The 25589-nt window shown below is 41.3% G+C and overlaps 2 protein-coding genes and 1 long non-coding RNA gene across 11 annotated transcripts in view; all 3 read left to right on the top strand.

Annotated features, from left to right (window-relative positions):
• Positions 1-4089: 4089 nt before the first annotated feature.
• LOC118230486 lies at positions 4090-6565 on the top strand. 2 transcript variants are annotated; one of them, XR_004765853.1, is made up of 2 exons: positions 4090-4279; positions 5969-6565. It is a non-coding gene; the product is annotated as an uncharacterized LOC118230486 (long non-coding RNA). The 2 variants fall into 2 exon arrangements; XR_004765854.1 differs by lacking the exon at positions 4090-4279 and adding an exon at positions 4324-4762.
• A 1669-nt stretch (positions 6566-8234) lies between these two features.
• On the top strand, positions 8235-17720 carry LOC118230223 (eukaryotic translation initiation factor 5-like). 4 transcript variants are annotated; one of them, XM_035423040.1, is made up of 12 exons: positions 8235-8388; positions 8688-8951; positions 10444-10723; positions 11281-11362; positions 11624-11796; positions 13523-13634; positions 13882-14003; positions 14121-14282; positions 14852-15013; positions 15315-15479; positions 16831-16968; positions 17338-17720. In XM_035423040.1, exons 3-12 carry the CDS (start codon positions 10652-10654, stop codon positions 17437-17439), a joined length of 1290 nt encoding a protein of 429 aa, XP_035278931.1. In that variant the 5' UTR covers positions 8235-8388; positions 8688-8951; positions 10444-10651; the 3' UTR covers positions 17440-17720. The 4 variants fall into 4 exon arrangements, with proteins under 4 accessions (XP_035278931.1, XP_035278927.1, XP_035278928.1 ...); XM_035423036.1 differs by having other exon boundaries at positions 13882-14282; XM_035423037.1 differs by having other exon boundaries at positions 8688-8914; positions 13882-14282.
• Positions 17721-23309: 5589 nt separating this feature from the next.
• Positions 23310-25589, top strand: part of LOC118229886 (MAP/microtubule affinity-regulating kinase 3-like) — a 35455-nt gene continuing 33175 nt past the window's right edge. For 2 of the 5 annotated variants that reach the window (XM_035422380.1, XM_035422379.1), the window contains exon 1: positions 23313-24130. In XM_035422380.1, coding sequence (XP_035278271.1) covers positions 24080-24130 — 51 coding nt within the window. In that variant the 5' untranslated portion in view covers positions 23313-24079. Of the gene's footprint in view, positions 24131-25589 lie in introns of all 5 variants that reach the window. The other 3 variants (XM_035422382.1, XM_035422378.1, XM_035422381.1) reach the window with 3 other exon arrangements.

A 25589-nucleotide genomic window follows, 5' to 3' on the forward strand; every position in this document is an offset into this window, starting at 1 on the left:
GAAGCTATAGGTATCCTGCAGTGTTTGTATTACATATGGGGCATATGTATTGTATTTTATAATGGAAATAAGGGATTGATACCAGTGCCCTGGAATCGTTTCAGTCTTATAAGGATGGAAATCATTTTAGTATTTATTCAGGGTTGTAATGCTCAATGAAGAACCATGTAATGTCTAAAACAAAGCACCAAGATTTGGTTTCACATGTCAGTCTGTCCATACATTCTGTTCCATAAATATTAATCTTCATGGAAAATTCCTATTTTTCAATGCAAGACTTTTAATAGAATGCGGTTGAAATTCAGTATAGAAAACAATGTCACTGTTGGCTGAGGGCTGCATTCCAAATTGTGTTAAGTACTGACAGAGATGGAAAATCCAGGTTTGGAAAGTAAAAGTCCTCCCCGGTATTTTTTTCCATTCACCTGGATTTGCCAGTTTACACAATTCTTCAGCCAGAAGGTAGAACTAATTTGTGAATTCAGCTATTCATGAGTGGAAGAAACACATGGCAGGACTTTTGCTTTCTGTTCCCTGGATTTTTTATTAGAGTGTGTGACAATATTGTATGAAAGCCTCTAAGACGGGGTGGGCAATTCCATTCCTGCAAGGCCAGTGTGTATCCAGGTTTTCATGGTCACCAATTAAATTGCTAAAATCAGAAAATTAACCAAATGCACTTATTTTAGTTTACATGTTGACTAGACCACAATAACATGTTTTGAGTTGGGACACAGGAGTAGTCTTCAGCTGTCATCTGTGAAGTGTAACTAAAACATCCATTTCTAAATGATTGGGCTAATTAAATAGTTAAGAATGAATTATTTAAGATTAATTACACAAGTTGTCATTGTGAAATCCAGCCAGATAAGGCTGTCCTTGCCCAGCCCTGCTCGAATAGAACATAGACAAAAAGGCCAGCAACATTATTTTAACAATAGCAATCATGTTAATGTCTCCTCCCTGCCATGCCAGTTTTATGTTTTGCATGTCTTTGCTTTGGAGGGATGAAAAATTTTAATCAACTTGCATAAATGGACAGACATAAAATTACTTATGTTATCTCCAGTCCTAATGGTACGTCTGTGTATATTACATACTTTAGGCTTCTGTTGGTCTTGCTTAGGGTATGTAAAATGTAATATTGGCTGTGGGTTAGCGAAAGATAATGCTTTGTATTTGTATACTGATACCAGTCAGAGGGTGAATGAAAGAGTTACACACAAATTAAATGACATTTTACCAGACTTGTAATTTCCTTCCAGTTCAGATATTACCACGATCTCTTAGGTTGTATAATCTCTTTTTTAAAAGTGGGGTGGCTTGCTGTAATGGTGGTAGATCACGATACAGTCCGTTGTGTTTTCTTTACATATAACTTGGATCACTCCCGACAACACCGCCACCCCAGCTGCACTGTCTGCGGGATACTCCTTCCCCCTCCAAACCTCCCCCTCACTACCCATCTTCTGCCGTGGCCTGAAGACTCATCTCTTCAGACTATACCTAGACTAACCACCACCACGCTGTATATTTCACTCTAATTCCCCACCCCCTTTTTCATGACACTTGTTACATGTTGCCCCATCCCAGCACTTTTTGGTAATTTGTATTTGTCCTAATACTGTAGCTTATTCTTCTGCCTAGTTGGCTTTGCAGAGGTTAGGTCTGAATAGTGTTCACTGTGTGAACTAAACTGTGTTCTTGGCTAGAAATAGCTGTACAAAATAAGTATTGTATCTTACTGAACCTGTGTTTAGTAGTTGTCTATGACCATGAAATGCACTTTTTTATACGTTGCTTTGGATAAAAGCGTCTGCCAAATAAATGTAATGTAATGTAATATAAGTGAAGTCCACAATTTGTGTTAAAATACTGCAAAGCACTGAAACCTGTGTCATTAGTCATAAATAAATATGTCATAACTTCTGTCACTTGAGGGGAACATTCTCTTTTTTCACGGCAAGACTCTCTGGTCAGAGCAGTATTTTGCCATGTGGCTCTGGATAATGTAAATGTATCAGTACAATACGAGACAGACTGATCAAACACACAATACTCTGCTGCCCCCTGCTGAATATTGCAGCATTCCGTCTCAACTGACTGGCATTAGTGGGCTATGGTTTGTCATGATTTTAACTCAGGGGCATAGGAAGCGGGATGGGATAGGGGGGACATGTCCCTCCAATACTGGAAACAGTTAAACTTTTGTTCTCCATGGACTTTTATTTTGAAAGGCAAGCTGCGGAAGCATTTTGTCATCCCCATCAGAAGGCGCCACCGTTTTTTATCTGACAGAGTTGACAACTGATCCCATGATACACATGCATGCACACACCCACACCCACACCCACACCCACTCACACACCCCCACACACACACACACATGCATGTATACGTACACATCTTAAAGGGATAGTTTGTACATATCAAACTTTTTGATGTTGTGTTTCTACAATTAGATTATTGTATGCCTGCTGATCTATTTATCCCAAATATGATCTTGCCCTAGTTAGAGTTAGTTTCAAATGCCCAGAGCCCCATACACACACCTTAAAGATGTAGTTTACATATTTTTGATGTTGCGACTCTTAAAGGACTTTACAGTTACTACTATCCGAAACTCATTTCAGTTCATCAAATTAGTCTGTATGCCAGTATTTTCAAGTTTTTGATAAAACGACAGTAGCCTTTTAGAAGCATAGACTATTAGTAATGCTTACTGCTAGTCAATAGATTTGAGGGTGAGCATGTCCATCGTCTCTTGCTCATTGTCTAAATCATGCAGGTAAGATAGAACAGTAGACTTTTTATTTATTAGACCCATGTTTGATTAGATCAAAAGGGTTTTGATCTCAGGTTTGGAAATGTCACATGAATTTTCAAATAACACCCCCCCCTCCCTCCAGGAACCTCCCTCCAGGAACCTCAGGAACCTCACTAATTCTTCCTGCCTGGACCTCAAGGCCAAACTGAATAGTGTTCTTTGTCATATTTTATGCACTGTTTATCAAGTCATCATCATTTATTAATAAGTTCAGTTTCACTCAATTGTAAATAAAAGAGTTGCATGGCCAGGTGAAAATCAGCTTATGTGATTCAAATGTAGGCTATTTTTGTCATGGTTCTGCCTTTTCTGTTCTGGTTATTCCTTTTTTGGCTGCCAGTTGGGGGCATTTCACATCTTTGTACTGTGGTTCATTTGTCTGATTGCATTCTTCTGTGTTGATTCTATTATTGGTGTCTCATTATTTAATCATTGTGCGCACCTGTGTCTCGTTATCACTCTCGTTATCCCTCTCCGCTCTGGGTTGATTGTGCATTGTGTTCTGCTGTGTCTTGTTACCTTGTTGGTTGGTCCCTGTGTTTCGTGCATTGCAAGGATTTCAAGTTCCCTATTTGTTTTTTCTTGTTTCCCGGTGCTTTGAGTCTTTTGAGTATTTTTGAGTTCCTCTGGATTTCGAGTCTTTTGCATGTTTTGAATTCCTATTTGTGTTTAGCTGCTTCAAGTATTTTTTAGTTTTAGGAATTGCCCATCGTGGCCTTATTTTTTGTTCCCTGGTTGTTTCTTGTTTATAAGTGAAATTCTTTGTTGGAAATATACCTTTTGGATCTCCTGTGTTTTTACTCTGCACTTGGGTCCTACTACAACACTTCCCTGATAATTTTGTGCTTTTATGAAACATCAAATTAAATTCCACATGTTTTAAATGGTGTTATACAGTTCTACATGTATTGAAAAGAACTGTGCTCTCTTCCAGCTGTTTGCTAGTTAGGGAACATAGTTGTCATCACTTGGTGACTGATTTAAATTGCGTTCTATTGTTTTGCTAATAGAATAGTTTCACTTGGTGGTATTTAAGTGATTCTAGCCATTTGTTTTTCAGTGTGCTTCTGTTAGTGTTGTTGACTTCTGCTTGTGGCATTCAGATAAGCGTATCATTTAAATTTTGTTTCAGCTGTTTGCTTGTTAGAAAACATCGTTGTCTCATCACTCAATTTATTTAAATTGCGATTTTCCTAATTTTGAATAGTTTCACCTGGTGGTATTCCGCCCTTGTGAGCTCATTGCAGTTAGGTAATCGGCACCCCGTATTTATAACTTCAGCTGAGGCTAAGCAACCTCCTCATCGTTTTGCACCGATCCTTCTTGTTGCTATTCAATAGGTGCCTAGCATGTTTAACCCCAATTCATCTGTGCTCCTTCCCTCGCTCCAGACACCTAACTCTCATCCACTGCAGGTGCAACCTGACTAATCTGGTCTACTTCTTCATGCAGGTGCTGAAACTAACCCCCTGCATGTTATGTGGTTCTTTCTTCCTGTGCTCCACCTTAATGAGCTGCTAATTTCCTCATTGGCTTCACCTGCTGGTGGCCCTACAAAAGACCTGCTGCAGCTGAAGAACAGGGGTGGCTTTTGTGGAGAAGTTTTGTGGTTGGATCCTGTATAATGGTGCAGACTTGTGGTTTTTGTTTCTTTGGTTATTTCTTGTCTTTCTGTATGGTGTTTGGATGGGTAATGTTCTTTCCTTGTATGTGCATATTTGTTAGGTTTTAGGGTAGAGTTGGAAACCTGTAGAAGACTCAGCATTTGTTTTTTTCATTAGAAGGATGACTCCCTTACTATGGTTGGTAGTCTTCTGCAAGCCCTGCTTTGGCCTTACCTGTTTTGTCCAACACCTATGATTGTTAGGGCCAGCAATGTAGTATAATTGATGGATCTGCTCTTGTAGCCTAAAGGTCACAGGTTGGATTCCCCAGGTAGGACATTGCCATTGTATCCTTGAGCAAGGAACTTGTCGTGCACACGCTTCTTTATAATTGTATGTTGAGGGAAATTTCTTTATGGGCAATAGGGACTAGGTTGCGTTCCATTTCTTGTCTTCGTTGTTGTGCTGTGGGCAGATTTGGGATGTAACACTATCCACCCCTGTCCAGATCTAAGGAACTCATTGTGGTGGGTGGATTATTGTACTGCCTGTAGGCTGTCCAGAAAGCTGACTGCATTACTAATGTGCCAAGTCTCCACTTCCTGGCTCTAAGACCTGGATCACTCCAGGAAATGCTAACACTCCACCTGTACTGTTTGTGGGGTGCTCCTCCTTGCACACCCCTAGGGCCTCTGGGTGAGGCAAGGGCACTGGTTTGCTTATTTCTGTCCTAGAAATTGTGCATTCTTCCTAGACAACCTTAATTCCTCAATTTCATGCAGTTATTGTAACATCCCACTAAATTCCATATTGTTCTGTATTGTCCTTCGGGTCCACTCTGCTGCTTCCTGGATGAGCTGAACACTCCTGAGCTCCCTCCCTGAGGATGGCACTTCTGCTATTCTACTGGGGGACTTTAACCTCCCTCCAGAGCTCCTAGTTATTCAGGGTTGCCTCACTTCAGTCCTTTTCCCTCACCCAGTCTTAGTCTTCCCCCACACAAGGCTGGCAACCAACTAGACCTTGTACTCTGCAGAAGCTGCTCCACATCCCAACTTGTGTTGGTGCCCCTCCATGTCTCATCAGTTTCCTTCTCACTCTCCTACCTACTCTCCCACAACAGCTTGTCCACTGAAATCTCTCCTCACAACCCTCCCTTATTTCCACTGCTCTCTACTTTTCCTCTTCCTGCTTTCTCTAACATACCTGTTGACCTTGCTACCTCCACCTTCAATGCATGCCTCTCCCAGTCTCTGGATGTACTTCAACTCATGACCACTCATCATGCAACCGCTTGTTTGCTAGACCCCATCCCATCAGTCCTCCAGTCTATCTTGCAAGATCCTTCCTTATCTATCATTAATACCTCCCTTGCATCTGTCCATGTTCCCTCTGACTTAAGAAATGGCTTGTTACTCCAGTCCTTAAGAAACCTACCTTGGACCCCTCTGATAAATAACTTGATCTGTATCACTTCTGCCTTTTCTGTCAAACATTGAATGAGCAGTGCTTAAACGACTATTCTCTTCTCCATCAGAACCTGCTTGACCCTCACCAGACTGGCTTCTGATCCGGGCACTTGACAGACTGCCCTCCTGGCTGTGATGGAGGCACTTGCCACTGCAAGAGCCTCATGCTGCCTCTGTCCTGATTCTTGCATCTGTCTGCAGCATTTGACATGGTCAACTACTCCTCTTCACTTTGGCTGAGATGGGAATTTCTGGGACTGTCCTCTTTTGATTTGCTTCCTATCTTGCAGATGGGTCCTACCAGACCCCATCCAGGTGACCTATCTGCTCCTCACACCCTTGTGTAGGATATGTAGTGTTTAGATTTTGGCCTTAGAGGGAAACGGTGATTAAGAATGTGGCCTGGCCTCCCCGTCACAAAAGCATCTGCCAAATTAATGTAATCAAATTCATTGTCATCAGTCATTGATTGTCACCTGTCCGATGGACTTTGTTTTCAGGAAAAATGATTGTTTCTTCAGTTGGTATTGTTCATCAATTAAGTTACTGAATGAAATTTATCCAATTGTTTCTAAGAATATTATTTACTTTAAGGATGTAAGCAAATAGGTAAGTAATTTTGAAATTTGGGCTTTCAGAATAGTGTGAAAACAGCAAATGCAATTAAAAAAAAAAAAAAAAAAAAAAAAGACCAAATACATGTGGACTTAAAAGCTTTGGAACAAATGAGAATTTTTATTTTTAGTGTGTAGAGTTAACAAATGAAGTCTTGAAGAGAATACTTAATTTTTGAAAGTGTGTAAATAAGAAACCTGTTTTACATGATTTTGTAGCTGAGACTTGTCTGCATGTTGTCCTGACTCAAGAATCACTGTCATACTTGTTCATTATGTTGGTGAGCTGTTGTGAAATCTGTGAATGTAATTTACTTAATTAAATTGTCTCAATATTGTGGAAATGTTTCAGCCCATTTAAGTTCTGTTTCGGTTTTTTTTTTCCCCCACAGATGTCATCTCCCATTAAAGTTTCTGTGGTCCATGAAAGCATTAATAACAATTTCAGTCCTATACCATTTTTAAATTAAAAAAAAAAAAAAAACTTGGTGTCTCCCCCCCCCCCAACCATGTTTTCATAATTTTGAACAACTGAAAATCTCCATGTAATTTGTGTGAGCACTGGAAACAGGTCTACTGTCTATTTCAGCAGCCAAGCATCTCATTCCATCCCACACTTTTACATATTAAGAGAACATACCTCAGTAGGTAACTTCATTTTTAGTTTGAACTCTCATGCTAAACAGACTATTTGCAATTGACATTACATGAGAAATCAAAACCAATATTATCAGCAACATATTCTTACATTAAACATTTTTACCTCTGCATTACTTTATCTCCTGACAGAACAATGAACAGCAATGTGCTGTTTGGGAATAGATGTATTTCCCACAGTTCTTGACGGTGGGGAGAGGGAGGAGTTTGCATATGGCATACCCTCCACACAATCATTCCTCTACTCAAAATACCATGCATAATCCAGCGGAGTGGCCCATCAGCCTGCCAGTTTACAACCCTGTAATTGTATCTCACACTGCGCTGTTCTCGAATGTCATTGTTCTCCGGGAGCTGAAAGCTAGTCGAGAGCTTTCAATCTACATAAAAGCCTCTTCTGTTGAACACATATTTTGTGTCACAGCAGGGGGTATGGCCTAAATGTGGGGATCATCAGAGACAAACCGAACGTCAAACAGTAATTCAGATTCCCGTGTATTAGTATTGGGGACAGAAGCATTTTCCCCAGCTACCGCCCGACAAATGTACAGTGCAGTAAATACAAATGTAAACATTTCCGTGATAGTAATTAATTCCTTTACACACTAAAAGTTACAGTCAATACTGATGGATTAATTCAATAAAACATTTTAGAGTATGGCTGGTAGTACAATTAAGCTACAGATACTTGTGAGTAGAGTACTCTCGGACCATAGCCACACGAGAATTAGCCTTCAGTGACGGTGGTGGACAAAACAAAACGTGTTTATTTCACTGCGATATCCTTATCGAAATTATCATTACGACTATGTAATTCCTATTAAGAATGGCAGTGATCCTAACGTGCAGCCTCTTAATGCATAATATGTTTGTATGGGTAATACTGCTTGTTGAAGGGTACAACTGCGAATTGTGCGAAATGCAAACTACATAGAGCATACTTAAATAGAACGCCTCACTCGTGATCTCAGCTACCACAGACGCAAATCTACCATGGAAAAAGCTTCACATGAATCATCCTTAGTGTAATGATTGCCATCGAAATGAACAAATAGAACGTTAGGCTTGTCACGTGGGCAGTCGATACAGCCAATGGGTACGGTACGGGGCGGAATCGGTAACTTAGCTAGGTCCACTCCGTACAGACATCCATGTTTGTAACGTTAGCTAGCACGTATTCGTTACAGCTTTGTATCACCTGAATGAGTGCTTGACAGGTAAGGTCAGCGTATACCGAGCCATTGGTGGCAGGTTTAGCAAGTGGTCTACGTTAGAATAGTTCATTTACTACATAAATAAAATACCAGACCAAACAGTTGAGGATATATTTAAGCAACGGTATTGGATATAGCAAGCTAACTAGTTGATCTGGAACGGCATAACGTAACGGTACCAATTTGAAGACATGTGGCTACATTACATTACTAACATAACATTTGCCAGCTGATAATATGGTGTCCTTTTGAATTCAGGTTAAGTAATTAATGCTGTTTTTTCTCTGTCACGTTTCTTTCAGATACATAATTTCCGAAGGAGTCTCGTGTTTCAGGGTGGCTGTATCAGCTCACTGCTCTTCTCCACGTTGAATTCTGTCAATACATTCGGTCCACAACCGTGTGCCGTCCAACTTCCCAGTAAAACTGCTTTTGGCTAACCCAGCTAGCAAACGAAATAAAATAGCAGTTACACACTAGCGTCTAGGGGCGACCAGCGGTGTGTTTATGTCTTTGTTTCACGAACACGGTGAGTACCAGGACGACAGGAGCGACGGATGGGAAAGGTATTTGGACACTTTTCTTTCTTAGTTTATTTCAAATGTCTTTTTTTGTAATTCCACAGCATGTGACCTAACTGGTTGTACAGATGTGTCAATTGAACCACATATGCTGTAGTGAAGTGTGAGGCAAAATGGCGTCTCTCCTCGCGCGGACTCTGTATTGATGACGCACTCTGCACCACATTGCACAATCTGGGCCTGGTGGTGTGTGACTACAAGAATCTCGCCCAGACACGCTTTTCATATGTTTCTGGTTTGTAACACGTGTATATTTAGCCCTTGTTCTTTGCGGCCCTTTTTTGAAACATTTAACCAAGAAGGTGCATTTATTAGTTATGATACAGTTAGGTAATGTCACTAGACTAGCTGCCACAATCCATTCGCTAAGAGATGCGCTGTCTTTCTGAGTTCAGTGACGAACTAACATTGCCGTTGTTTTTTCTAATTACTATTCAAGATGACTAATCCGTCGATTGTTTGGACGACATTAAACCGTAATTACGGATTGCTTGTCTTCGGTCACTGACATTGCGTGTGTCTTAAAATAAGTCGACTAGCTAGTAGTAACACAGAGCTAGCTAATGTAATTGTATCAGATTGGGCTGATATATTCCCGTTGAATACTCACAGTATGCGTTTAGCCGTTGTGGGTATTTCATGGTGAAGCCTTTAAAAAAAATAAATAAATAAATAAAAAATAATACTAACGGTAGGTATTGATACGTCTACCATTGGATTCGGTGTGCTGACAGCTAGTCAACCAGCAACTGACGCTAATGTGCATAGCAAATTGCATATGTTAGCAGGCTATCAATGTAAAGGTTACAAGCTTTGGTTTACGGGTATCGACAAGCTAACCAAGTAGTTTTCAGGAGAACGTGACACACACGTGTAAATTGAAAACCATGTTGAACTTGGCCAACAAGTCCCGTATTGGAATAACCAAGTACTTCAGATACTTCAGATGTTGATTCCACTTGACCACGTTGTAGTGACAACCCTAACAACTAGGGAACCCCCTTCACTAGTGCGAAAACGTTGACCGTTCACTTAGGCGCATCTGAGAACAGATTTGTCAGTTTTATCAAATGTGAATTTCTCCTAGCGTCTATACATTTCAGACGACTATTTTGAACGACTGCTGCGTATAAACCACCTTTATCATTAATGAATGTAGCTTAGACTTGAATCGAATGGACATGGGGGATGGAGGGGATTTGATTACCACGTAATGCAGTTTGCATTCCGGTCGGTGCAAAGTCCTAATCCATGCTGATCACTAAAACTGCATTTGGTCACTTTTTGCTGAAAGTAGGAAATTGTCATCATGATGAACACTTTGACTTTTTTTTTTTCATATATTGGGAAGGGCAGCCTAAAATTACGGTGTTTCCTTGAGATAAGACTGTACCATGTTAGTGGGTGGAGTGCAGCAGAAGTTGCTGAATAACTCTTGTATGCATAAAGTGAATGTTAAAATGTGTGTCTGTTGCAGAGCTGTTGTGCAGCTGTTGGAACCTGCGTGGGGGACACTTAGCCTACAAGCAAGTAGCGCACAGCCTCTGCGGCACAATCTTTTTCATGTCAGAGACCGAATACGTCTGCAGTCGTTTATGTCATCGACTCTTCTCCACGCAGAAGATAACAAAAAACTGCAATCCAAGATCTTTTTGTCTTACTGATAAAGCCAACAGTGGGCCAAAATGTCTGTCAACGTCAACCGCAGCGTGTCAGATCAATTCTATCGCTACAAGATGCCCCGTCTGATCGCTAAGGTGGGTGAAGGTCACTGAAGACTTGTAGGTTGACTTGGAGCCTGGCGTATCCGAATAGCTATTTGTCTGTTGTGTGCTATGGGAAGGTTTCAGCCAGACTGAGTGATGCCATGTCGTCGTGCGCCAGCGATCTCTGCAGATCAATCAGTTGCTCACATGCCCTCCTGCTGAGCTGCACATGAAGCGTCTTGCTTTGACTAATGTCTGTGTGAGTCCGGCTTGTGCTAAGAAATGGTGGTTGACTTCATGTCATTTTTGAGGAGCGCACGTGTGTCTGCACTCACCCAGACTAATGGCAGAATTACGGCAAGGCACCCAGCTGAAGTTTATTTGGGCATTCCAAATTGGGGAGAAAGAAGAACATTTTTAAGTGGCTTTTAGCAGCCATCTGGTGTATTTTCTATTTTATTTGCTCTGTTTACGTTTGTTTCAGCATTTTTTCCTTTTCAAATGTTCGTTTTGACTTTTTTGATACACAATAATAAATGTAAGTGGTTTATCCTTGATAAATGCTACCAAACACAACCATTTCCAATGATTCTGTCACTTTTTGCCAGGTGGAAGGCAAAGGAAATGGAATCAAGACCGTTATCGTCAACATGGTTGATGTTGCAAAGGCTCTGAATAGGCCCCCTACTTGTAAGTCCTCCCATGAGTTTTCCATTGAATGTTTTATCAAATGGGTATTATGGTGTAAGGAACAGAACAGCTTTGATTTGACTGCACAAATGGCACTCCTGTAGCTTAACAATGTGAGCACTAGTGTATGGAGTGGATGCCACTGAGGAGAATCATCCAGTTCATACACTGACCTGCTTTTTTGAAGAATGGCTCAAACAGCTATGCATGGGGATTGCAGTTTCCACGCCTTGCCTATCTCAACTGGGGTCCTTTCTGCAGATCCCACCAAGTTCTTTGGATGTGAGCTGGGTGCCCAGACTCAGTTTGATTCCAAGAATGACCGCTACATTGTCAACGGGTCACACGAGGCAAACAAGCTGCAGGACATGCTGGACGGATTCATCAGGAAATTTGTGCTGTGTCCCGAATGCGATAATCCAGAAACCGACCTGGTGAGCATGATTCCCTTTACCCATTTCCCTTTTGATGGGGCTCTTCAGTCAAGCTGCAAGCCTTTTAGCGGGAAAGGCAAAAAGTGTTGTTGCAGTTCATGTTGAGTAGTTGGTGCTTTGCAGCTGATTGGGCGAAATGCATGTATGCATGATATTCAACATTTGCTGAGGCCAAAGCACGTCAGTATGTCTATATTTGAGTCTTACAGCTGAAACTGTGCCGAACTTCTAGATCAGATCACCCCCTCCCCCGCCAGTCTTATGAAAATCTGTCCGGTAGTGTGGATTTCCACCAATCTGGAGTCCATATTTGAGTGGCCTCATGAGCGTTTCTGTAACCAGGGCTTAAGGGTCTTTGGCAGTACGCCAGAAATCTGTGTTTTATTTGAATTTGTGTGCCAGTGATCATCAGTAAACATGTAATCTGGATCCCCGAAGAGTTTGCTATCTGCCTAGCTATTTCTCTAATGTTAGCTACATTTAACGAGGGAAGATTAAGTGCAATGACCGGGCACTGGCTCGATCGGGACAGTGAGGTCTCTAGTTTCGGGCCAACGTTATTAAAACTAACCTGGTTCACTCTGGGATAGACCAATTGACATAATGGCATCTTGCTATGCTCCAAACCTGTCCTCCAAAATGTCCCGAGTTTAGGAACCATTTCACAGTGTGATCTTGTGTAGATCACAATGGAAGGGAGAGAGACACCACAGGAAGGAGCCTAGAAGTCAAAACTAGGATAAAATAACAAAAAACCGTACTGGGTGAAGATCCTGTGTTTTTTTCCCCCTGAATGAAGTATTCTTGAGTGAATACTTCACTTCTTTTCACTGCACCTCACTGCACTCTTCACTTCTTTGCACTATTTGTATCCTGTTTACAGCTCTATTTGCATCCTGCACTATTTGTATCCTGTATATTGTCATTCCTTGTGTATATCACTGAAGATTGTTGTGTTGTTACTCTTTTTCTTTTGTGTAAGGACATTGAGAGCCACTAAACCGGAGTCAAATTCATTGCATATGTAAACATACTTGGCAAATAAAGACGATTCCGATTCTGATTGTGATAAACAAATACAAATACCCATGAAAAATATAAGCGAGTTGCTTAGATCAGCTGCAGATTTTATTTACAACCCCAAAAGAACGAGGAAATTAGATACTTTGCACCTCTGAACCATAGATTAAAATTTCACTTGTTGACCAGGCCTTTAAATGGCATATTTTTTACTTTATTTTGTAGTTCCATTATTTTAGACAAAAATGAACATTCCATGCTTTCATTTTATTCATGTTGAGAAAAAAGGAAGCACTTTAAAGTGTTCCATTGTTTATGATCTTTATGCGGTATAGACATGTTGCACTTCAGGTTTTATTTATGTATGTATTTATTTATTTTAATTGCAGTGCAATAGTTTGGTAAAGGGTGCTGTATTCTTTATATGCATGTTGAATTCACCTATTTACCCATATTTTCAGGCTCAAAATGTTTTTCTGCTTTAACCCGTGTGTGACTCCAGGCTCTTGCACCGCCCCCTTTAATTCACTCACTTCTTTATTCTAATGATCGAGGCTGACACGATTCTGTCAGCAGCGTGCAAGAAACCCTGTGGTAGTCATGGTTCATACGGCTTGAAGGAAAATGAGCCTTTCTAGCGCTGCAGTGCTTTGTATGTTGTGCGTGTTCTTTCTACTCAATTAGATTTCTTCCTCTCTTGTTGCAGCATATCAACCCTAAGAAGCAAACCATAGGCAATTCGTGCAAGGCCTGCGGGTACCGTGGCATGCTGGACACGCGGCACAAGCTGTGCACTTTCATTCTTAAAAACCCTCCAGGTAAGCAGGGTCCTTCTCACCCGTCTCTGTTTGAGGATAAAAATATAACTGAAATAATGTGATGCTTTAGGATGGTAAATCATGATCAACCTCAAGCTGTTCATTGGCTGGTCATCCAAATATGCGCAAAGCAGCAGCTCAAGCTGTGTGAAATTTTTATTCACTCAAGTTTTCATTAAAAACTGCTGCGTTTCCTTCCTTGGCATTGGAATTTGTGTAAATTTATCTATAATATTTTTAACTGAAGAGAATGACAGCGGATCAGTCAAGAAGGAGAAGGAGAAGAAAAACCGCAAGAAGGACAAGGAGAACGGCTCCAACGGCAGCGACGCAGGGAGCCACGGGGAAATCGACGCGCCTGTCGCCGTGGTGAGTACCCCGCCGGCCCCTCGTCCAGCCGTGAGGTGCGAGGTTTTCCCCACACTCCACGCCTGGTTGGGAGGGGGCCATCCCGCTGAATCTCCGCCCCGTGTGTCGCATCTCCAGGACCGGGACGACGAGGATGAGGACTGGGCAGAGGAGACGACGGAGGAGGCCCAGAGGCGCAGGATGGAGGAAATCAGCGAGCATGCTAAGAACCTGACCCTCAGTGAGGACTTGGAGAAGACCCTGGAGGAGAGGGTCAACTTGTTCTACAACTTTGTCAAGGTGAACTTTAGTTATTCTGCACCTGTTATTCCCTTTGTTATCCCCCCGCCCCCCACCCCAAGGGTAACTTGCGAGGGAATAACTAACTGCCAAAAAGGGCTCAGTAGCCAGTCATAGTGCTGTTATCAGCTAGCAGCCCAAGTTATTTACCAGGTAAATTAGGAATGAATTGGGCAGTTGAAGGGGCAGTTGTTCTTTCTTTACTGTAGTATTTATCAAGCTATACCAGAACTATTAATATTTTTTCCAAGTTCAGGAAATGGAAGGTGATCATTTGTTTTACTGTCATTTATATACTTGAGAGCTGGAGTAGTAGTATAACTTTTTGTTGATTTAAGGAAAGCAAAAATTTTGTCTCGACTGAATAAAATGAGCATCTTTCTGTAATACAAAAATGCGTATTAAAATGATGATTCTGGTTGCAAATGGTCATTGAACAGTGGCCAATAACTGGACGGTTAAAATAGTTGTAAATTGTTGGTTCAGAGTGGTGTGGCACTGCCTCCTGAAATCCACCTGCATGGACATATGTTGGTACTGCCTTCACCAACACATCTCTGCATGAACAGGAAAAAAAGGAGGAAGGGGCCATCGACACGGCAGACAAAGAGATCCTGTCTGAGGCCGAGCGTCTGGACGTGAAGGCCATGGGCCCCCTGATTCTGAGCGAGCTGCTGTTCGACGAGAACATCCGGGACCAGATCAAGAAGTACAAGCGCCACTTCCTGCGCGTGAGTCGCGAAGCCCCCGCCTCCTCGACACGTGTCCGCACCTCATACGGTTTCTGGCATCCTTTTTGAAGGACAGCACTGTACGGTTTATTCACATTATTGGCTGGACCGCAACAGCGGGGCCAGCTCTACAAACGCGAATGTCTGAGTCAGTGAGTGAGTGACTGAGTGAGTGATGAAGTTACACCATTGGTCGGCCGGTCCAGCCATATACTTTTTTGTTTTGACCTGGTCTTGTTTCTTGACACGTTTGCCTGCTGCCATGGTGATGCCAACACGTGTTGCGTTTCATGTTTTAAAGTTTTGCCACAACAACAAGAAGGCACAGAAGTACCTGCTGGGCGGGTTTGAGTGCCTGGTGAAGCTGCACCAGGCCCAGCTCCTCCCTCGCGTGCCCATCGTGCTGAAGGCCCTGTACGACGCTGACCTGCTGGAGGAGGACGTCATCCTTGCCTGGGCTGAGAAGGTGAGCCCGGTCCCAGTGCCTCTAGATCCAGTGCTGCCTCCGCACGCAGTGGAGACATGGCGAATGGCAGTAATTTACGGGCATGTGTACTATCAAGACTAAAGTATCAAAACTAAGAAGTATGGGAGAAAGTATTCATGATGCACGTATTGTACATAAAATGGAAAAAAGTGCCTGATAATCTAATTCCTGTTTTTTTTATTTCACAAAATCCACATCAGCTAATGGTAAAATTATTGTACATGTTTGCCACCACTGAAAAAATCATTATGCATGTCTAAAAGCCATGAAATTCAACATGGGTTTCCAAGGAAAAGGTCCACTAGAAATTTTTGGTGCCAGTGTAACTGCAAAGACGGTGTCTCTGCATCTCCGCATCCATCCGGTTCGATATCATTTGGACATTTTGACCCCTGAACTAGAACTGGATGCATGTAGGTTTTGCAGAAATATGGGCTCTGCAGTTACACTGGCCAAACTGTCCGTTTGCTTTTTCGGTTTACTGGACAAATTTTAATCTAGTAAAATTTGTTAATGTGGTCATTTTTAAATGTAAATGCAGATATCAAGGTTGAAATGCTTTGAAAACGTACAGTAGCACCAAATAGTTTTGCCTATATACAACCAGCAGGCTTAATGTATAAAATCATTAAAATGTCAAATGTGAGTTTGACTGTATGTACGCAAGACCTACAAGAGTCCATATTTTGGCTTTTAAATAAGCATCTAAAATCTGAATGTACAACGACTGAAAACTGAACAAATGGCCTGTCACATAAAACATTGGGTCTGAATCAGCGTGATTGTTGTAATAACTTTATATATTATAATAAATTGAATTTGTGCTGAGTCTAAATTATGTGGGCGGTACTACCCACACCAATAGGGTGTGATGGACGAATGATTACATATTTGATGATAAATGTGTAAAATGGCAATTTTTGGGATTTGTTTATGTATATTTAGTTTGACAGTAACGAGTAACCTAAATAATTTACTGTCCACAGATCTTACCTGAGAACAAAATGGACATTTTGGCAACAAAGCCAGTTTATGAATTAAGAAGGGATTGTCCATGTTTATGTACATTTGAAGCACTGGCTTGACCTGGACCCCCCCAGTTTTATCGCGTAAACTCCCAAACCCATTGGCAAACTGGATTTGTGTGGCAAAAGACCACAGCGGTCACTCTCTACTTCTACTTAATTTTTACCATCCTGCAGCTTCCACATTACATGGTTTCAGGGTCAAAACAAAGTAAACCAAACTTTAAATTTGTGTTTCCTGACCGGACCGACTCTAAGCCCGTCATTACCATGTCTGTTAACTCATTGAAATGTAAATGTTGTAGGTGTCCAAGAAGTATGTTTCCAAGGAGCTTGCCAAAGAGATACACGCCAAGGCTGCTCCCTTCGTCAAATGGCTGAAAGAGGCGGAGGAGGAGAGTGAAGGCAGCGAGGAAGAGGGAGACGAGGATGAAAATGTTGAGGTGTGTCTTGGGCCCGCTAACTTGGTGATTGAGGTGGTGGAAAATTGTAAATTTAGCAATGAGCGTATTGAGACGAATAATGACTGTTAAAAGCAGTACAATAATTTGGAACCGTAGTTTTCTTGGCTGGGTGCTAGTTGGTCGGCAACAGTTGGCAGAGAAATTGCCAGAGTATGGTGGTTTTGCAAAGTAAATTCCATTGCCGCTCTAAATGCTGTTTAATTCAGTGGGATGTTTGCATTATGCGATCTGTCGGTGACACTACTGGCCCTTGGCTGTTCAGGGTGGAGTAAGACACGGGACCAAGGCTTGAGAAGAACTGCATAGTGTGGCCATTCTCGTGACACCCTTCCCTTCCCTTTCATGTAGGTGGTGTACTCCTCCTCTGCTCGTGAGCTGACCGTGGAGACTGTGAAACCAGAAAAGTCTGACAATAAGGATGAGGACGACATTGACATCGATGCCATTTGAGAGTCTTCATTCTGGACTGGGTCTATAATTCAGCTTTCTGCACCAGCGAGCCCATTTTCCCCTGCTGCTGTGACTTGTTTGATTAACATATAGTGCTTAGCTGACTACATCGTTAGATTACCATGAATACTATGCGCTGTCGTTCGATTCATAAGCATCTGTCTAGGTATAATATATAAAGTCCTCTTGGCTGTGGATTTAACTTTCCTATCTGGCACAAGCTGCTCTTTATTTTGTTTTGCTGTATTTTTTGAATCATTAAAGTATGTTTTTGCCATTAACACTTGTGTTGTGCATCTCTGGATTTAGTTTTTTAGAGGTTTTTTTGGCAAACCAGATTCACTGTTACCATAGGTGTGGATGTTAATGCAGCAATACCATAGATGGTACCCAGTTTCTAAGTTATGGCTTCATGAGTTTTATTGAATGCAGTTTTCACTTGCACAAACTGAATCTGGCGGTATATGTTAAAGGGCCTGTGTCTCATTTCAAGTGGAGATGAATGCGGTTTCTGAAGTACTGTTTGTCATTTGACAAACCGAGAATCGTGCCCTAAACATGTAACAGTGTGACTGAGCAAGTGTCTACCTCCATTTTGTTTTCCAGTATGGAAGTGACAGATTTTCAATGGTCCTTGGAAATGTTTTAATCCTGGATGGTTTTAGAAACTGGCCAAGTATCCTACTGTTGTTGAAAAGTTGGAATATTGCCTGCGTTAAATTTTTTCATTTTGAATTCCCGTTAATTTGTTGTTCAGTATCAATATGATTTTATATATATATATATATATATATTGGGCTCTGACAGGTTTAAGAGATGTGGTGCTACTGAGCCGCTAGGTGGCACCAGTGGATCTGTTGTCATTGCTATTGTAAATGCAGGGTGGTTAAGTAAAATCAATGCCTAATTAAATCACCATGTAATATTTTGGAGAGAAAAAAACATGGCAGGAACTATGATAAAATAATTTTTATGAGTTAAGTAATTTTTAAGCATACTGAATCTGATGTCATTAGAGAATATGTATAATACATGTGAATATATTTATATGCTTTTGTAATCAATGCACTGCTTGATTCTATTACAGTGTCTAACGTAGTACAATCATGAGTCAAAAACTTCATTTCCCTGCATGCAGTCAGACTTTCAGTCCTTATGACCTTATTATGCAGCACCCACAGCCACTGTCCTCCATTCAGACCTAAGTACTTCATTTAGGGGCACTGCTGTTTGAGCCCTAAACAGCACTTTATTTTGATCATGATCAATCAAAATGCATGCAGAAAACTTAGAGAAAGTACTTGAAATTAGTTCAGTTTATTTTCTACCTTAAATAAAATCAAGTACTGTAAAACCCCAGGTAGGCACCATGCACACTAAAACCACCTTTGTTTTTAAACATAAAGGTGGGCCTATATGTTCAGATCAAATCATCCTATAAGTCTCTTTAAAAAAAGTGCTTCATATTCACTTGAGCAACCACGTGTTTCAGCCACCACTAACCATGTACACTCCCAGTATGGCACATTCATACTGGGGGGGGGGGGGGGTGCAGAGCTCAGCCTAATGTAAGAGAACCCTCTTTTCTCCTGATTTACTGTCCCTTGTGTCACCAAAGTTGTAAAAAAAAAAAAACACACCAGAAGACAAATGGAACCTTATTTGGTAGACTTCCAGGCAATTTAGCAAGGAGGCTGTTCATCGTTCTCTCCCTCCTGCCTCCTATCCCCTTTTCTACATGAATGGAAGCTTTGATGGAGTGTTGGCTACACCGGAAGTGCAGTGCAGAAGATTCTGGTCGCCCCCCCTCCCCCCCACCCACCCTTCCCCACATTAAAAAAATACCAGATCCAAAACAGCAGCACTGAAACAGCTTCTGCTGAGCAAGAAAATACGCTTTGTTTTTCAGCTGAGCTGAAACCAGGCTGCTTCTGATATTGGCCTCACTCATCACAGGTAAAGTCAACACAGGACTCTGAACACAGGCTTTGTCTAGCGCAGGTGCTTTTCCTCAATCTTGAAAAACTGGGCCTGGATTCAGGTGATATTTGTCCTTAATTCTGAAACACAATTAAAACAAGGATTCATTTTTTCTCTCACAAATTCAGTTTGGTGAGTTAGTTGTCATGATTGCTAAACTTGGCAAACTGTGTTTGTGAAAAAAATCCTTTTAATTGTTGAAAGTTCAGGACAAATATTGATTGAATTCCAGCCCTGGACAGGTAGGTGCTGATGATGCTATCCTCTGTCTTGCTGCAAATGGGTGCAAGCATGTGATGCAGACCAGAGAGATAAACACTGTTCTTTTTATGTCAGTACATTATGTTCATTGAACGTTCCCAAATGTGTCTCAAAATCCACAGTCCTCCTAATCCACAATTTTGTTAGAATATTTGACCTCAGTTGTGTGTATGTATTTCTGATGGCATGCATAAACCATGCATGTCTCTTTTTGTGTTTTGGGCAACCAATTTGTCCCTGTCATATGACCTACAGGAATTTAAACTTGTATTTCAATTGTTATCCTCCAGGGGTCCCTGTAGACACATAAATGGCGCTGTTCAGCGACTATTAGTTGCCCTAATATGGACAGAGTGAATGGAAGGAAAGTGAATGTGATGGAATGTCAAATGCTCACACTAGGAAAAACATGCCTTTGAGAGAACATGTGCAACAGTGTCCACCGGATACTCTGCACACAGATGGATTTAACTTATAACTTCTTTTCCAACTTGACATTTAACAATAAATCATGAAAATATGACAATAGACTGACAATTAAAAAGACATAAGCAAACATCAATTAAGTTCTGAGGTCAAAACCAAAGGGGAATTGTCTGTCAATGGGGGCAAAAACTGGGTGTTAGTCAAGATATAACAGATATACTATTCATAAACTAGGCTAAATGTTCCACTGGAAAAAGTGGAAAATCCAAAAAGATATGCATTCTTGAACAAGCATGTAATAATTGGTGGGGCAATTCCATCAGCAGGACCGCTCCGACTGAACTATGTACCACACTCTGCTTTGCATCACATCAAAACGAAACAACCAATCAAAATAACTGACAGCATACAAACAGCTGACAGCTAAATTAATGAATTGGGGTGTGGTTGCAATCGGGATAATTATTTGACGCACAGATTGACTAGACTACATGCAGTAAAAAAAAGGGAGATAAACTAATGGCCCCCATGTGACTAAATAATAATGCTGTGTTGGTAGGTGAATAGAAAAACTTTTGTCTCGGAAAACGTTTGTCTGTTTATTTTTTGCTGTTATTATATGTCCTATCTGAATTAGGTGTCAGATTGTTGTTGTGGGAAAATGCAGTGCATTTTTTTTTTTACATCTCTCACCATAGTGTGGGTTCTCCCTGAGTGTCAACCCCTCTTTGCAGGCAGACAGCAAACATGCACCAGTGTTATTCAATTCATTTTTTTTTTGAGTGGGTTTTTCACAGACCACATTTTACACATGCATTTCACACCTTACCGGAGTGGCAATGTAACAGACCCTTAACCACCAGACATCATTCGCTATGTACTCTACAATACAATTCTACAAATTCTTGCAAATATTCTCTGTGCCAGGGCAATGCTTCCCTCAAGTGCAGTATAAAAATATACCCAGTATACCCAGTAATATATCCAATATACCCAGACTGTAAAAGTCTTAAACATTATGGAGTATACAGAGGAGCCATTGATCATGGCTCAAAAAGATTTAAATATTTCCCCAAAAAGGCACTCTGCTACATATCTGAATATGTACCGAAACAAGAAGATGAAAGAGATGTACATCCTGGAAAAGGGTGCTGCACAAAACAAAAAGTTGGCAGCTAGCAAACCTATTAACCACCGAAGAGTCTACACCCCAGTAAAAACAGCCATTGTGGATTTTTCGACTGTTTCAAAGATTTTACTGAATTCAGTTGTCACTTTCACAAACGCTGATCTGTAGCTGATATATTGCTTGGCTTGGCAAAGCAATACTCCAAGGAGGTTCACCACAGGAAAGAACATTTATTTAGTCACTCCTGTGTTTTGGGTTACCCTGGAGCACAAAACTGAAAATGACCAATTGCCAAGTGTCGACTGGTTCTCCTTATTTCTGAGCATTTAACTGATTTACTGAAGCTGAAGTTTATCACACAGTTACCTCACATAGATTTTAGGTTAAAATAGCTGATTTTAAGGCACAGACAAAAATCAGCAGACTCTTTGGCTTTCTGAGACCAGTGTTGGCCATTCCAACTGTAGCTTTTAACATTCTCCCCTGGTTGTTAATGGGTAATTTTTCCAGAGAGAAAAATTAACATGAGTTAGTGCTGAAGTGCAGATAATGCTTGTTTATGTCAACTTAATTTCCTCTAAACATTTGATTGGATAAAACTTGCCTCAGTGTTAAGTGGCTGATTCAAGCTTGCACAAATTACATTCTCTGTAAAAGTGCTCAACACAGGCTTTTTAATATTTGTTTCAGGGCCTTGCCCAACATGGGTGTGGCGACAGGCTGACTGTGTTCCCAGCTTTGTCTCTTTTATTTACCAGTCCACCGGCTAAACTTTAAGCTACTACACATCTCCTGACAACTGTTTTCTAAACCAAAATAATATATACACAATGACCTTAATCTAAATCTGTGTGAAATTCACTTACCCAATCGGTGAGCAGTAGGCCTTTCTCAGTAAACCTTTGTTTGATTGGATCAAGATCAGTTCATTTTATATTTAGTCTTTATATAACTAATTAGTTCTTATTGAAACTAAAATCTCTTGAGTAAGAAGGACCTGGCAAAACAGTGGCAGGGGTTTACGATATCAACAAATTCAGACAATAGTAACAATAAATAAATAAACACAAGGATCTGTGACAAGGTTTGTTTCTTCACTCTCCAATTAGGGTCAGTCAGTGAATACGGACTTTAGTTCTGTACAATGTATTTATAAACGGGCAAAAGATAAACCTTACACACAGCTGGTAAATGGGGCCACCTCTGATCCTTGGGCCAGCAGTAAAGTGCACAGGAAAAACTATTGCCCATTTGAGGGAGCTGGCTATTGTGTAATGATCTAACCTCCTCCAAACCAGGGGCTGCTAGCTAACAATGGTAAATAGTAACTTTGAAGGAGGGGAATAAAACCTGGAATTTCACATTCAAAATCTATTCAACTACTGAACTTCCAGACCTGCATTTGCCAGAGCCCTGACAAAAGAGTACAGGAGCTCCTGTGGGCCCCCCTCAATTTAATCTTTAGCTGTTAGGCCTGAAGTCCCCACCTTAGGGCACTTTTCACATCCATTTTCCATCACTATTCTGGGCAAAAGTATCACTCACCACACCCCAAGAGCAATACAAATATCTTGCTCACAACAGAGCTAAACCTACTGATCCAGCAGAACAGGCGTAGTTGTTAGCAAAAGTGCATTTTGCAATTCCTATACTTTATCAGAGTATATGCTTCACAGTAAATGCAGTTTTTGTCAGGTAGCGTCACTAAGGTTAACAGCATAGCATGCAGTGGGACAACAGCTGGTTCTCAGGCTAATTTATCCAGCACAGGTAAAGGCTGCAGTTACGGCATCATTCATAATTAACGAGAAGAGGAAAGAGAGTTGGAAAGTGAACATAAAACAAACCTCAGAAAAAAAAAAAAAAAACTAATTTAAAAAATCCACTATTAGCCTACTTCATGACATTCCTCAACTAAGCGTACATGACGGGATGGGTAGGACTTCGTAGAATGCCATTTGGTAAAATGTAGATGATACAGACTATCAAATGTTTTCAGTATGTAGGCAGCATCTCCTGCAATCACCCTAGCAACAACAAACACCACTGTTTCGCCTGTAGCACCAATGAGCACTGAATTCTGACGCTTTCCTCACTTCCTCCACCCGACTAGGGTTTGGCTGCTTGGTACATTTCAGCAAGCGGGCAGCCATCTTGGATCCACCAGTCAAGCAAGCAAAAACATTACTTTGGAGATGTGAAGTTGTACCACCAGCTGGCTTCTGGAGTACCATCGCCCTTGAAAACGGGGCGGCGTACAGCGGGAGATATATTCAAACTGGAGGCCACGCAGACAAACCAGCGGCGCAATCTGAGGGACCGGTTAAACATGACCCCCTCCCCTCCCCTCCCCTTCCCTTTTTCCTCGTCTGAAAGCTGTGCAGTTGTCTAGGGCCTTGTAGCAAACGGACCAGCAAGTGTTTGATCAGTTCAATTCTTGTAGCTAATCAGTTCACTATAACTTAGCTTAGGGCTTGTGCTTTTGAAGCCGGGAAACATCGTGACGTTAACCAAAACACAGGGCTATGTTGTGTTTTCGGTTAACTTTGATAGAAAAGAATTGTCTTTTTAGAAATCTGTTCCGCGGGTTTGTGGGATATTCTGAGGAATAATGTGGGTAGTTATTTTATTAAATTAGCTGGCGAAGTTAGCTAGTCTAGCTAGCCTTGCTTCAACTTCACTGTGGATTGTTGTTGAGAGTATTCATCGAATCCATGGTCTTCAGCGAGCAGGGAACATCATCTCTCCCCTACGACTAAGGACGGTGCTGCAAAATAATATACGACCAAAACCACTCCAGAGAACCTAGCTAACTTGGCTGTTAGTTAGCGACGCTGGTGAAAAATGTCAACTCGAACACCACTACCTACAGTCAATGAGCGTGACACTGAAAATGTAAGTAGTAGCCAACTTAAGCATTATCTAGATCTATTAATGGTGTAAAGTTATTAGCTATGCATTGTGTTTTTCAGTGGCTATGTACGCTGTAATATTAATAGAGATAACGTGTACATACGAGTTGTCAACCATGTTTAGGCTACACTATTATATATGGTTTCCGCAGATTGCCTTATTTACCTAGAATAGGTAGCTAGTTAGCTAATCCTTTTGACTAACTTTTCATGTGATGTGGATTGTCATTTTGCCGTTAGCTAGCGGACGTTACTAGCAAGTAGATGTAACATTGGCTGTCTAAGTTGGCTTGTTAAGTCTTGTAAACAAATCTACTTGTGAATTTGATTCAGATGCAAAAAAAACAGTTCCCAATTGTAAAGAATATTCTCAACGACGTTAGCTAGCTAGCCAGCCGGCTAGCTAACCAGCGAGACAGTGACGCATAGCGCATTTGTTGCTGAAACTTCGGGCGCACTATCGGGGTTATCATACATCTTGACCTACTACCGTTGACAGACTCTCACGAGATAGGCAGTGCTTACCGCTGGCTAGAACAAGGAAATCGCTTAAAATGGGTCTTGCAGATGGCTGGTAAGCTGTCGTTGTCTCATGCTACTTCCACAAACAGCGACAGCCTCTGTTGCAAAAGAACGCAGTCGACCAAATCACAAATAACCTTTCTTTTCAGTCTCATAATTTATATGGTGATGGAACACAGTTTATCATAATGCGCATAACCTTAAGAAACGACCGGCGCAATCTTAACAGTGTAGCCACGTGTGTAGTACGTGGTAGGTTGACGAGCCAGTTTCTCGCACCTTTTGAAAGATCATTCATGCAGTATACTTTTTGAACGACCACTGAATGACCGAATGATAGTCTCTCCCCAAGCTGAAAAGCCCCACCCCACACACCAGCGCCTGGAATGTGACGTATTCTGTTTATGTTTTAAAGTGGTTAAAATCGCGTTGTTACTTACCAGTAGAATTTTGTAATACTCCGACTTTGTTTACTCACCTCGTACTGGAAATACGACTGATAGTTAACAGATGACACGAAGTCAACTGAACTTGCCTAATTGTAAAGAACGTTATTGTTCAGACGCGCACAGAAAAAAAAAATGAACAGGCAGTTTTATGTAGAGAGTAACACAGCATTGACGTTTCAGTATATTTGACTCGCAGACTTAGGAGTTGGCTTACCTGTCTCTAGAGTGTGCCTGGAACAATGGGAAGTGTTTGTTTCAAGTGCCATTCCTGGTGATTCTAATAAGAGTTATTGTGGCGACCACCCGTATGAATGTTATAGTAGATGACAGGATGATTTCACGCTTTCCTGAGCATCTCTGAGAGTAAGCGGATCAATGGACAACCCGCACAAAAACCAGAAGGTAGTCTGGTTCGATGTCAGTCAAGTCGCCAATGCAAACATGAAAGGATCCAGCTGGGTTAGGAGGCAT

The sequence above is a fragment of the Anguilla anguilla genome, chromosome 6 (assembly GCF_013347855.1).
Source record: "Anguilla anguilla isolate fAngAng1 chromosome 6, fAngAng1.pri, whole genome shotgun sequence".
NCBI lineage: Eukaryota > Metazoa > Chordata > Actinopteri > Anguilliformes > Anguillidae > Anguilla > Anguilla anguilla.